The following is a 13,041-nucleotide window of genomic DNA, read 5'->3' on the forward strand; positions in this document are numbered from 1 at the left end:
CCTGATGAAAGGGCAAAAAAGAGCCATGCAAACGATGCAAAAACCAGAAGACTTGACAGTTCAGCTAGAGGCTTACAGGGGCTGGCCCATTCGATCTGCCAGAAAGGAGGCAGATGGGTGTGTGACGGCACCTTGTAACACACCCTTGTGCCATGGATGGTATGGGGATTAGAAAACTGCACACGTGGGCAAAGGCGACGCTAAGCCCCGGCTGCTCAGAGAAGGAAGCAGCAACAAAGGCTCCAGCTCATTTCCAAGAAGGCGCACAGGCAAGAAAAGAAGCTGTTTGGGAATTCAGTGTCATTTTCAGTTTGGCTTTTATTTTCATTGACTTCAACAACAGGGTGTTCCAAAACACACACAGGTCTTGGTTCAGGCAACACTGTCATTGCTACAAGCATTGGCAGATTCTCAGCTCAATTAACCCATACGCTTTGATGTATCAAAACAAAACAAAAAAATCACAGCTCTACAGGGGAGGGTAAAAGCTACAGCAGTTCAAACTCACTTGAAGATTCCAGTTATACATGGTAGGCTCCATAGTTGTATACAGTAGAAAGAAGGTTTTCACAGCATATATTTTAATCATTAGTGATGCAGCAGAAAAGCTCCATCTCACTGCTGAGTTGAAAAGCAGATACTGAAGTTCTTGCACCCAGACTCTGGGCACAGCATTAACTGCATTAACCTTTATAGTCAGAAGCTTCCTAGTTCCTAAAATGACGGTATTTTTGCATCAATATTTGTACAATACTGAAGCAGCTCAGAAGGATTACACAAGGGAGATGCAACACCTTGGAGGTGAGAAGGGCACAACCTAATTCACCTCCAGGAATTTGCAAAGTACCCGCACTAACACATTCCCCGCACTAACACTGCCCCGCTGAATTAAATCTTGCATCGAGTCAAGAGCAGGATGACTTGCTTCTTTTGTAGCATATAGAAAAAAAAAAAAAAGACATAGTAAGTTTTCACACTGAGCATGTTAAATACTTTGAAATCTAGGACGCTGCTCTGTGAAGTGTTACAAAATAAAATGATAAAACAGGCTTTCAGTACCTGCCCCCTCCCCCCCTCAACTGCAAAGTAACACAGGAATCTCAGTATGAAAAATACAAATATATTTGTCCAGTGATGAGTCATTTGTTACAAGGTATACTGTAAGCATTCCGCATAAAAATAATAATTAAAAAAAAACAGAAAAACAAACAACATTTTATTGTGGTTCTGTCAGACCCGGTAGCCCAAGAAGAAATAAAAATTGGCATGTTACGCAGTAGGAAACAAAAATTACACATACAAAAAAATATTTATATACACACTTTACAGGGTAACCATCTTGCATTACTATTTAGAGCTATCCAAAATAGGCTCGCACAGTTACCAAAAGGCAGTCTTTGAATGCAACGTAGACCTGGCACAACAGACAGATGGAGGAGGATGCTAACAATATCGGACTTAAATGAAATATGTGGCACACAGCAGGGACCAGAAAACAGCCACTGCGTTGAAACGAGATTATTCGGTTGTACATTTAAGCTGCTTTTTTCATCTTTCCCCAACCAAAAAAAGTCAGGCTTACTGTTAAAAAGAGCAAGCCAACTTGAAAGCAGCTGTGCTGAGCTGAGCTCCTCAGTTTAGGTTTGTTTTGTATATGTTAGAGTCTCACTACCTTGGCCAATACAAATGTGAAAACACGCACTCTGTTCAGTTACTTGTCCACAGGATCACTGGCAGTCAGAGGAAATGCCTCAGAGCACAGCTGCTGTAGAACCAATAAAGAAAAAACAGAGAAAAATCAATTTCTCATGTAAACATGACATTTTGCAGTAGCAATACTCATATTACCAGGAACTGGTCCTTGTTCCAAGGCAGTTGGAAATTTCTTTCCTTTTTTACTCTCCACTTCTAGTTGCTCATCACTTAGTCTATAGTCACCAGCAACAAACCACAACAGGCTCCAGCCTATTACAGATACATCTAAAGACAGTTATACTTTACTTGGCAGGAAACCAATCTAGCGTGGTCTAAATAAAAGATTGTCTGTGTTTAGGATAGCTGAAGCCCTACAAATCAGTGTGCAGCTCTCAGTTGGTCCTCTGTTCAATTGGAGGCTAGGCAGGCAAATCCTTATGCTAAACTAACCATGCTGCATATGTGGCAAAGCCTAATTCTCTAGCTTAGATGTCAGTAGTAGTACAGAATGGCTAAAGGTTGGGTGGGGGACAGAAGTCAAGAGCGACCAAAGGCTGTATTCACGTTTATATCCTGAAACGAGCAAACCAGGACATACACATGAATGTAAATTCAAAACAAGAAGAGACAGCAGGTTTGGTTTTTCCCAGAGAAGGCGAGGGAAAAGGAAAAAGTGGGTTGCAGGTGGCCGCAAGCGCTGGCCTGCCCAGCAAAGTGCATGTGCTGTCTCCGCTGGAGAATATTACACATGAACAGAGCACTCAGCTCCGTGGGAAGAGGCTGTTTAAGTGCGACATTCAGCAGACCGATTCCCATTTATTTTTTGGATGAACTGCCAGTTTAGGGTTTGGTGGCTTTGGGTTTTTTGCATTTGGGTTTGGGGTGGGGTTTTTTTGGCTTTTTTAAAATTTGTTTTAACCTTCCTGCTTTTCAAAGCGGGATTGCTGGATGAGAGAGACAAGTTTGCAGGTCAGGACACCCACAAGATGTGTGAGGATTCAAAAGTCAAGAAAAGAAGCCCTCTCCCCAAAGGAAAACATGAAACAAGAACAATGCCTTCTCAAGAAGGTCAACGGCTTTCAAGGAAATACCACCCGCCTTCCCCCTTCGCTCAGCTCTTCCCCTTGCAAGAGCTGGGGTGGAGGTCGCGGTCCAGGAGTATGACCTAGACAGCATCAAGAGCATAACTAGCATGAGTGAGCAAGAAGGCTCCCTCTGCCCTTTGTCCAGGGGTGCAGTACCAAGCAGAAGGAAGACAAATGAAGGGCTGAGCAGTTTGTGGCCGAGGCGGGGTGGAGCAGGGTCCGCGGAACTCACTCCCCTTCCTCCTTGATGCGTTGCTGTTTGTTGCGCCGGGCATCCATGTCGAAGTTGAAGTCATTCCACTCGTCACGGGGCGGGAAGGAAATGGTCTGCCGGAGCGTGAAGCGGACCGCGTCGATGACCCGCTCCCCCCGGGTTTCGCTGGAGCCCACGCTGACGGTGGAGGCGCCGCTGGGGGTGCGCAGGAGGTGGGGAGGGGAGGAGAAGTCATGGAGCTGCCGGTGGTCCAGGATGCCCTTCCAGATGGCATGGCGGAACTGCTCTGGGATCTTGAGGCTCACCAGATCCTGCAAGGCAAGGTAGGGGGCTTAACAGGGCAATCCCTAGGCAAGCTGGGCTCCGGGAGTAGGAGCAGCCTATGGGCCACTTTGCAAATGCCTATTAACCAACAAAGCTGCTAAAATCCAGGTGGCCCTCACGCACTGTAGAACATGAACCACTAATCCTGAAAATGGTGGTTCACTTCTGAACAAGCATGTGTAGCCATGAGTCAGCAAGGACTAATGACACAAGGTCTGTTCTGAAGTTACACAAAACACACATTCATGCATAGGATATGGTGACCTAAAGCTAGATGTGTAACTGGACTGCAAGGCCTCCAAGACAACTTCAGGGAGATCTAGTAGTTGTCTGTGGTGGGGGATGCTGGGCTGCAGAAATTCAACGGCTTTGAAAACTTCTGTGTTTATTTCAAAGCTTGCAAAAGTAACTTAGAATCCAAGTCTGAGCTCCAGTACTTGAAGCTCTGGGTCTGACTCTATAGGAACTGCCGTAATTACTTGAACACAACCAAAATTTAAGAACAGACATATAACCTTAGAAAACTTGGACTTTGAGGCCCCCATCATCTCTGGTGCAGTACCTGAGGGTAGCATTACCTAAACTCTGGGAAATGTGACATCAGCTTCTGAAAAAATTAGCAACCAGCTTTGTTAATTTGGGTCAGCTTTTCTAATTAGAGCAGCAGCAGAAGGAAGGCAGCCCACGCTAGGAAGCAAAGAGCACCACAGCCTTGCAAAGTCTCAGGGCAAAAAAAGGGGACAGCCAGCTCCGAGGAGAGCAATGGCACAGGAGAGGAAGCAGCAACCCTGCAGCAAAAGCCATGCAAGACAAAAAAACCAGCTGGGCTGAGATGCCAGTGGCAAGGGAAGATCGTTAAGGTAAGGCCAGAAAACAGAAGCAGGGAGGGAAAAACGCAGACCACTTCTGGACAGCCTACTTGTCTGCAGGCGACTGAGGTGTTTCAGAGCAGTGTAAACTGAAACCAAGCCTTGCAGAATTAACAGGTATGTGGGCTGGGGCCACTTCGGGGGCTATAATGCACAATGTTGGGGAGGGGGAGACACTCTTTCTCCGTGCCAGGCAAGGCAGTTACAATGCTGGCCCTGAGTCCGGCCTCTCTTCACCTCACAATAAGTCTTCTCTATGTGCAACAGCCTTAAATCAAACTAATCATATAAAAATAAAAATATACTGAGTCTGGATTTCTGACCCGTTCCTACAGCAGGGCCAAGAGTGCAAACAAAGGAAATGGTGAGGAGTTACTTACATCCATGGAGTAATGCTCAATCTGATAGATGGTGGTCAGCCCCTGGGTCGTGAAATAATCCACACAGGATGAGCAGCCCAACCTCGCTAAGAAGCTGCAGAGGAGGAAGGAAGGAAGGAGAGAGAAAAAAGGATCACCCTGGCTGCAACAGCCCAAACCACAGAAAAACCAAACACTCAGCCAACCTGCAGCAACAGGAAACAAAGCTTTCACCCTTGGCTTGACCTTTTCCAAGACATCCCAGGCCAGCAAGCCACATCGCTGCCACATCAAACGAATGAGGGAGTCCTTCAGCTTAGCTCCTAGCAGACAACCCTCATGGCAGCACCTTGCCTTAGTCAAGGGCCGGTGCTACACAGCCTGGATCTTGGGGCAGGAAGGCTCACGCGGACCCTCTTGCCAGGTCACTTCACCCAGAAGGTGGCTGAGCCCACCGCAGACTGCTGCACAGATAGAGGGCTTCAGCAAGGCGGTGGGTCTGGGGCTTAGACACATCGTGCACACAAAGTACTTCAAATCAGCACATTCCTCCCTAATCGTAAAGGATTCCTCCTTTACGGGCAGCATCTTTCAACCTGTTCAACCTCATGGAGGGCAGAGGGGCTTCGGACCCCAGCCATGGCTTGTCAAGTGGCCAAAGGGGAAAAAAAGAAAAAACAAAAAGGAAAAAGAAAAAAGAAATGTTTGCAAGACTGCCTGGCGCCCTCAGCTCTACCAGTCCAATAGATGCTGCATCCCTCGGCTTTCTTGCAGTCCTAATGTCCCTGTTTCTCTCAGCTGCTCAGAGATGGGGGTTTGAGGCTCCGTGCCCAGATGGATGCCAGCCCAGGGACTGCCAAGACCCACTGGGATCCAGTGCTCCAGGAGAACGGGGCGAGGGACCCAGCAGGACCCTTCAGGCTCCGGACATGAGGCCTCCGCTCCCTGCGGGTGGGAAACGTGCGCCGGGCAGCCTGCTCCCGCTCACCTGACGATGCTGCAGTCTGTGGGGTACGGAGGAGGGGGGGTGCAGTGGGACGTTGAAGGCATGGAGAGGGGAGGAGGAAGCGCCTGCGTGGGGCTGAGGCCATTCATGTCGCCGGTCATGGCCATGTGGGTGCCCATCATGGGAACTGGAGGAGAGAAGAAGGAGGAGCGCATTGTTACCCAGGCGTCCCCAGACCCCCGCTTCACCCCCAGCATGGCGCCAAGGGACAGCACCCGCAGCCGAAGCAGTCTTAAATCCCCTGCAAAGCCCCACACGGAGCGAGCTCACAGGGAATTTCAGGCAAGGCCACAGTGGCCGCACAAGGACCAGATGACAGACAGTCCTTCAGGAGCTCTCCCCTCACCAGAGCAACTGTCGGCAGCGCCGCCGCCGCGGCGTCACCTTCCCTTACAAACAGGCTCGGTAGAAACCTAAGAAAAAACAAGCCGCAGGCGTCTCGGCTTTCCCTGCTGCAGGAGAGGAGCAGGACAGAGCCAGCGGAGTAACCCAATACAGAAGCCAAACAGCTTTGTTTTCAGAGACACCGAGAGCACCCGAAGGGGATCAGCAGCAGGTGTGGGCAAGAGCCCAGCACTTTTGAAATTAAAAAAAAAAAAAAAAAAAAAAAAGCACAACCGAAAAAAAACCCCAACAAAACTCAGCCCCCAGAACCATGTCTGTCATCCTGGATTTACAGGGCTGCTGGGCACTCTTCAGCAGCCAGGAGGAAGCAGGTTACAGAGCTGCGAGATGCAGATATTTCCTTTGAAACTAAGAAGTGTCTTAATTGAACCGAGGGGAAAAAGTTTGCCAACGTTTGCATCTCCGCTGCTGGGAAAGGAAGAAACAAGAAGTCTTGAAAGACAGATGACAGTGCAGCCAGCCAGATCTGCAGCAAGAAGTAGCTCTGTTCACCCCTGTGAGGCTCAGAGCAGGGTGCTGAAGCTTGGAGAAAGCAGGTGACTCGCCCCACGGCACAGCAGCGAGCAATATTTGGCTCTGCAGGTTCCCAGCCCTGCTACCACGAATGACTCCAGGCTCCCCGGACTAACACTAGCCAACTGGAGATGCCAAGTCTGCTTCCCTAGATTAGTGGGGTGTGCACACAGAGCAGGAGCAGAAGGAGCGAGGGTTTCTTACTGTTGGTTCCCATGCCGTCAGGGATGGTGGTTGGGGTCAGGGCATTGCGCTGCTGGGGGTTAATTAGTTGGCTGACCGAGGGCAGCTTGTTCATGCTGTTCATTTTGCTGAGCGGTGGAGAGTTGGAGCCATAGGATGATTGTGACTGCATGGAGGTCCTGCAAACCAAGGAGAAGTTAGGACAGGAATCACAGCAGTTGATTGTTAAGAGCGCGCATCCAAGGGGCTACGTTTTTTGTTTGTGGCAGTGGTGAGCTACTGCTGGTGAAATCACTGCACCATGGGACCATCACAGATAAAGATCACTGGACAGAGAATCAACAGGAAATAAGAAGTTTCCCAGATATTCTGGGCATTTAAAAAATGAAAGGTGAAATACTGACAAAGGGAAGCTTCACTTTCAGTTCATTTTATTTAGGGAAAAGTTTCTATGTCAGTTTTTCAGTTGAAGAGAATATACACAAAGCCAGCAAACAGCTGCCAAAACTCGAAAATAGTATTTTTAAGTTAAGCTCTCCTTGTGGTCAAAGGCTTTTTCGTAAGAGCAAGAGCTGAGGAAGCTATCTCAAACCATCCTAACTACCCCTAAACTAAGACCTGACTGCAGATACAATTTTCAGATCAGGTCACACTTATCACCTTGGTTTCTCCAAAATTCCTAGTTATTCGTATAATCAGGTTGTTATCAGATGTATATATAACAGCCAGAGGCTCTCGGCTCAAGACAGACTCCATACACCTTAGGGACCACTACTGAGATGGTCAGAGCTGCCTGGGATGCCGACATGCCGCTTTTGCTGGTGTTAAGAAGAACTCGGTATCCAAACCCCGCAGGCTGCCTGCAAAGACTATCAGATTCTTATTACCACTCAACAACAGCACGAGCCTCCCCCAAGTCCAGACAGCCCCAAACTCCAACCAGCATATCCACGAACCAGGCCAGAGAGGCTTGCTGGCAAGCTCCCCCTCCCCAAGGGTCCCAGCTGCAATCCTACCTCGTAAGCGATCCGGAGCAAGAAGACCGGACCGCTTCTGAACGGCAACCCAGTTCCCAGATCGAGTTACGGCTGCGGCATCCCATGTGGAGTGGGGTCTTATTTGGGATATGCAGAAAGCGATCATTAAATCGGGCCCAACAGCACAATTGGCAGAGCATTGCCATGCCACAAGAGAGCGGGTTTTTCTTTCTCCGACACCAGGGGCATTTGCAAGACTGGTCAAAGGTGCTGAGGAAGCGGGCATGCTTCCCAAACATGCCATACCCTCTCAAGCTGTGCTTGCCCAACAGAGCAGAGGTCACCCAGCTCGCCGCGGAGCCCGGCACGCATTCGGCCGTATCATGGTGACCCCGCGGTGAATGTGCAAGGGTACATTCCCGTCTTATTTCCCATTGGGAAACTTGTTCGTCTGGGTATAACTGGTTACACCAATTCCTGGGAACTGGCTTTCCTTCTATGCAAAGAGAATAGTTATTACTTCAAATAAGCGAAGTGTAAAGGAAAGAAAAGGCTTATTCCTAGATAATTTATTAAAACCTTCAGTACTCAAGGTCAAGTTTCATACAATTACATTGTCTCCAGCTTCCTGCACTTTTAAGACTTGCAGTGTTGGGTGGAGAAAACATCTATGCTAACAGGCTAGAGTATCTAAGGCCCTGAAGAAATGTTACCTAATTACACAATTACAGGAGGTACAGAAGGGTGTGAACTGTCCTTTGGCAGTGAAGATGCAGGACGAGATCCAGCAAACTTCATAGAGTCAAGGAAGTGGAAAGCACAAGAAGCTTCACAAATTAATATTAATGACGGCAGCAACTCCCAAGGGGAAGTGAAACAGAGCCATGAAGTTCAGACCCAACTTTTCAGGGTGAAGGGAATGATTCAGATCTGAGGTTTCAATTCACCAATTATAAAAGTTGAGGCCAGCCATGAAATTCAAGTCAGGTTGACACCACCCTTAACCTAAGAGGCTTCTGGATTTAGGACCAAAATGAGTATTTCTACTTTGTAAGGATAGGTTCAGGCACCTATCCTAACTGAGCTTCAGCTGACATTAACACACACCTGAGTAGTCTTGTAGGGCAAAATCTGCATGACATGCAAGTGAGGAGGTCGCCATGTTCACAGTGAAATTCCAAATCAAATCAACAAAGACTTCCCAAAAAGATTTAGTTGCATTGTTTAAGCTCAGGATAGATTTTATTCAGAGAGCTCATGACTAGAAACGCTTCCCCACCCCCGACCCCCCCAAAGGATGCCTGTTGCTACGAAACAAGATTCTCCAAGGAGATCAGTGGTGGGCCTAACTTTGCCCTCTCCACCACCACCAGTGATCTCAGCAAAGCTAGTTAGGAGACTACAAAATATTTTGGGGATTAAAAAAAAGAAAAAGAAAAAAGGCAGCAAGCAAACACAAGCCAACCCAAAGCACCTTACACTATATAAAACAAATGCATACTTTAACATATAGCTTAAGGACTCCATTCTTATCTCATTCATAGTCATAAGAATCAAGATTAAGACAATCAAGCTCAAGTTAATAAAACAGGAAACAAAAGCATTTTTCTTCCGACCCGTACTCGTTTCAACTAAACTATCCCATCACGTGAGCAGATGTGTAAAAGGTCTGCAGAAAGCCATCTAGCCAAAGAAAAGTCCCAAGATAAACCAAGATGCAAAATTTTATTGAAAATTAATGTCACACATCAATATAGCAACAGCCTCAGAAACACAAGAAAATGTTTTTGATATTAAACACACAGACTACATGGTGTTTGTGGATTCATTTAAAATATATTGCTTTTTTCTCAATTTTTTTTTTTAAAAAGGTATTATAAGAATGTCATGCACAGTGATTTTCATTAAAATTATACTTACTATGTCTCAAGAAAGATTAGAAGTAGGAGCATTAACATTTCTTTGATATCAATGCCAGTGAAATGCATTTTAATATCAAGGTATAAGGACTTCAATTAAGGGACTATTAAACTTCTTGGAACAGTCTGATACAAAAGGCACTGAGTCACATTCTGCAACTGATTTTTCTCTCTTCAAGAGGCTATGTAATTATTTAGCCAATAAGATTTGTAGTTATGCAAGCTCATACGAGGGCAATCGCCTCTCATGCTTCAAGGCATATACTGATCATCTCAAGAGGTCAGGAAGGAACTTCCTTCTCCCACATATGAAGCACAGTTCAGTTCACAGGTTACCTTGTATAATTCTGCACTTTCCCAGCTCACTGGATGTCAGCCCTTCACCAGAGGTAGGAAACTGCTTGGATAGACCAATTACCTGATTCAGTAGAAAAGTCCTAGAGTCCTCATTCACATTAGATGATCACACCGTCATGTAAGCAGCCTTAATGCAAATGACATCAAAGGTTCATTAAGTGCAAGAATAGGGCAGCTCAGGCTCAGAGAGTTTAAGACTTCACCCAAGCCCCTGTGCCTACCGTTTTCTATCCCTGAAGACCTCGAGCTAGTCACAACGCAGAGAGACACAACTGGAATCAAAGCTGTCCAGTTCTGGGCCTGTCTTTCCTTACAGTAGCCACAGCAAGTGCAGCAATGATTACGTCCCAAGTTCACACATGGTCAACGTGCCCATTGGCAACATTTTTTCAAGTAAGGTTGCCCACTGGGCTGCATAACACCGGGATGTCACTGATGTAGTCTAGTAATGGCACACAAGTGACACAGATGATGCTCAGTTGCACTCATCCACTTTGAAGGCCCATGAAGCAGAACACTAAAAAGCAGAGAGATGCCTTTGCTCTCCACATCTCGAACAGCTGCTATTCTAAAGCCAGCAATAGTGCATCTTTTCAACCACACAAGTGGTTTGTAGGCTTGGTAACTAACTGGGAGCATGGAAAGGAGGAGCCCCGATGGTCACTAGGCAGACAGCAACTACAGCACAGGGACAAGGGTGGCGATGATGACTCCCCTCAGATTTCAGGTATGGGAATTTCCCAAGGCAGGCAGTGGATGCAATCTACTTTCCAGGAATGGAGCTGTAATACAGGGAGTGGATATACATCAACTAGTTGACATAGACTGATATGACCTGACTGACTGATAAGACCCAATTAGTCTACTTGGTTGTTCCTTGAAAGGAAAAGGCTTACTTTTCTGAAGCCCCAGAGATGACAAAGAAGCAATCCCAGCAAAAGACAGCTGGGAAAAAGTTTTCTTCTTTTATCTGCAGAGGACAGACTATGAAGCAACTCCAATTGCTTCCAGCTCCAGGTTATTTGTTTAAAAAAAAAAAGAAAAAAAGCACCTTCTAAGGTAACCACCTAGTAGCTGGAGAGCAAAAATCAAGTCACCATTAAGACCAGTTTCACAATCATTATCCTCTTATAGGTAAGGAGGACAAATCAGAAAACCTTTCCAGAGGACAGTGGGATCCAAATAATTTACATTCCTGTTTAGTGGAAGTACTGCCCATCATGGTACAAGAGATTTCCTAGAGGTCAGACCAGATGATGAACTGGAGCATGAGCTGGAATCTCCCGGTGCAGGCTGTGGATGCCTTTTATCTTCTGGGGGGCTGCCTCCTCAAACTTGCTAATGGACAGGCCTTGGAGCAGACCTCTAGATAGGATTAGTGTGTCCCTGTTGCAGTATTTCTGTATTGCCATCCACAAGCAGACAAGGCCAAGATCCAGGAATAAATCTTCATTGGAAGGACAGACTGACAGTGCCAAGCATAATCCTGCCTCTGGGCTGCATTTGCAGTTCAGATTCCCACTTCTCTCAGGGAAAGGAATAATATTGCCTTTCTTCTCCCAAATAAAAAGGCACAGAGCAATAGTTATCTGCTTTGTGATCTCAAACTACTTCCAGGAGTTTCCAGGCAAATCAAAGAGGCACTTGATTTGGTTAGCTTTACACGAGGAGCGATGGTAGATCTGCAACTGCACAGCATAGTCACTGCTAGTATTTAATTAGTTATAATTTATACTTAATCACAATTTTTGGGGCTCTTGTCCATCAGCCCTCCCCCACAGTGCTATGGTACAACATCCTGCTAAGACAACGAAGGAGATATCCAGAGATGGGATATGGCTCTCAATCGAGATGTTAGTATGAGTCATCACCTGCTCAGAGCACAGCTCTGCTGCCTGGGAGCAGATGATGTGATGTTCAGAGATAAGAGTCTTCTCCCACTGCATCAGGCTTTTTTCCTTGGTGGGTGGCCAGGAGGCCCGCTCTGCATTTGGGAGACACCTTCTCTTCAGGCTGCGCCTAACCACAAGCGTGTCAGAGCTGGGTACGCACCTGCCCCAAATAAATCCAGCATGGACTGCACTGTAGGCACGCAGGTCCCCATCAGTATTGATTCAGCGCCCTGTGTTTCTCAGGGGGCATTTGCAACCACCGCTGATCTGGGCAGACACCAGCCCACAGGGAGCAGCCTTCCTGGTGTACCTTCAGTAACTTCTTCATATTTCTATTTCATGCAGCCGTCAACATTAGAGGGTTCCTCAGGAGAGATGCCGCTGCCTGAGAGTGTGGGTTGAAGGATACTCCTCCACCAGCATCAAGGGCTGTTCTTCACGCAAGGATGTTTGAGCACCTCTCGGTGGGGAGAGCCACAGCACACATCATGCCCACCCTCAACCAGCTCCTCCCTCATCACCAGTAGCCACACCTAGTGCCACACTCAGCAATGCCAGGTTAATTCCACAGCGTGCTACTTGCCTGTTGATCGTTCCTCCTTTGTGTTGGTCTGGGCTTGACACTTCGAGATGAAGTTTCCAAAGGGTTCAAATCCACCTTGTCAAGCCCCATACAAATGGCCTTCAGAGGTAGAGTTTGATACAAGCAGTGCGAAGATTTACAAGTCCTTGCTGAGAAATGGTCTTTTGTGCAGGAATTGCTAAGCCAAGATGCACTTCATGGACACAATAAGCAAAAGCCGCTGGTTGCAGGATTAATGGACAAGGTGGGCATGGTCTGAGGCCACTTGGCTGAGTCAGCTGCAAAATATGCTGGCACCACTTTCCTTTGATCTGTGAGGTTTGTAGTGATGGGGTAAAACATAGTAGGGTTGATGAATACTCTAAAGCAACATCTAATAACTGCTGAACATCTGCAAGGAAAGGGGCAAGCTCTGACCGCTTTTCACAACTAGGGCAATGAGCAGTTTTGGACACTCTACCCTTTACACCCGCAGCTGCAAAGGGACAGGGACGCTGGGCACACATGGATGTCATTATGCAGAAAGACTCCAAGCTCACCTTGTGCAGCTCAGCCCACCACTTGGATTGAGCCCACAAAGTCAGGAGGGACCTTTCTAAGTTCAGCAAAGCTGGATTAATGCCAGCAGTGCTTGTGCAAGTCAAAATCACCCACTCTTTC

The 13,041-nt window shown here is 47.1% G+C and overlaps 1 protein-coding gene across 2 annotated transcripts in view; it reads right to left on the minus strand.

Moving 5' to 3' along the window:
- Positions 1-2,590: 2,590 nt before the first annotated feature.
- Positions 2,591-13,041, minus strand: part of TP63 (tumor protein p63) — a 69,944-nt gene continuing 59,493 nt past the window's right edge. For both annotated transcript variants that reach the window (XM_009584555.1, XM_009584556.1), the window contains exons 9-12: positions 6,675-6,832; positions 5,535-5,679; positions 4,568-4,661; positions 2,591-3,305 (exon numbers count right to left, since the gene is read on the minus strand). In XM_009584555.1, coding sequence (XP_009582850.1) covers positions 3,009-3,305; positions 4,568-4,661; positions 5,535-5,679; positions 6,675-6,832 — 694 coding nt within the window. In that variant the 3' untranslated portion in view covers positions 2,591-3,008. The remainder of the gene's footprint in view (positions 3,306-4,567; positions 4,662-5,534; positions 5,680-6,674; positions 6,833-13,041) is intronic.

This window comes from Fulmarus glacialis, unplaced genomic scaffold (assembly GCF_000690835.1).
Source record: "Fulmarus glacialis isolate BGI_N327 unplaced genomic scaffold, ASM69083v1 scaffold10309, whole genome shotgun sequence".
NCBI classification, from domain to species: domain Eukaryota; kingdom Metazoa; phylum Chordata; class Aves; order Procellariiformes; family Procellariidae; genus Fulmarus; species Fulmarus glacialis.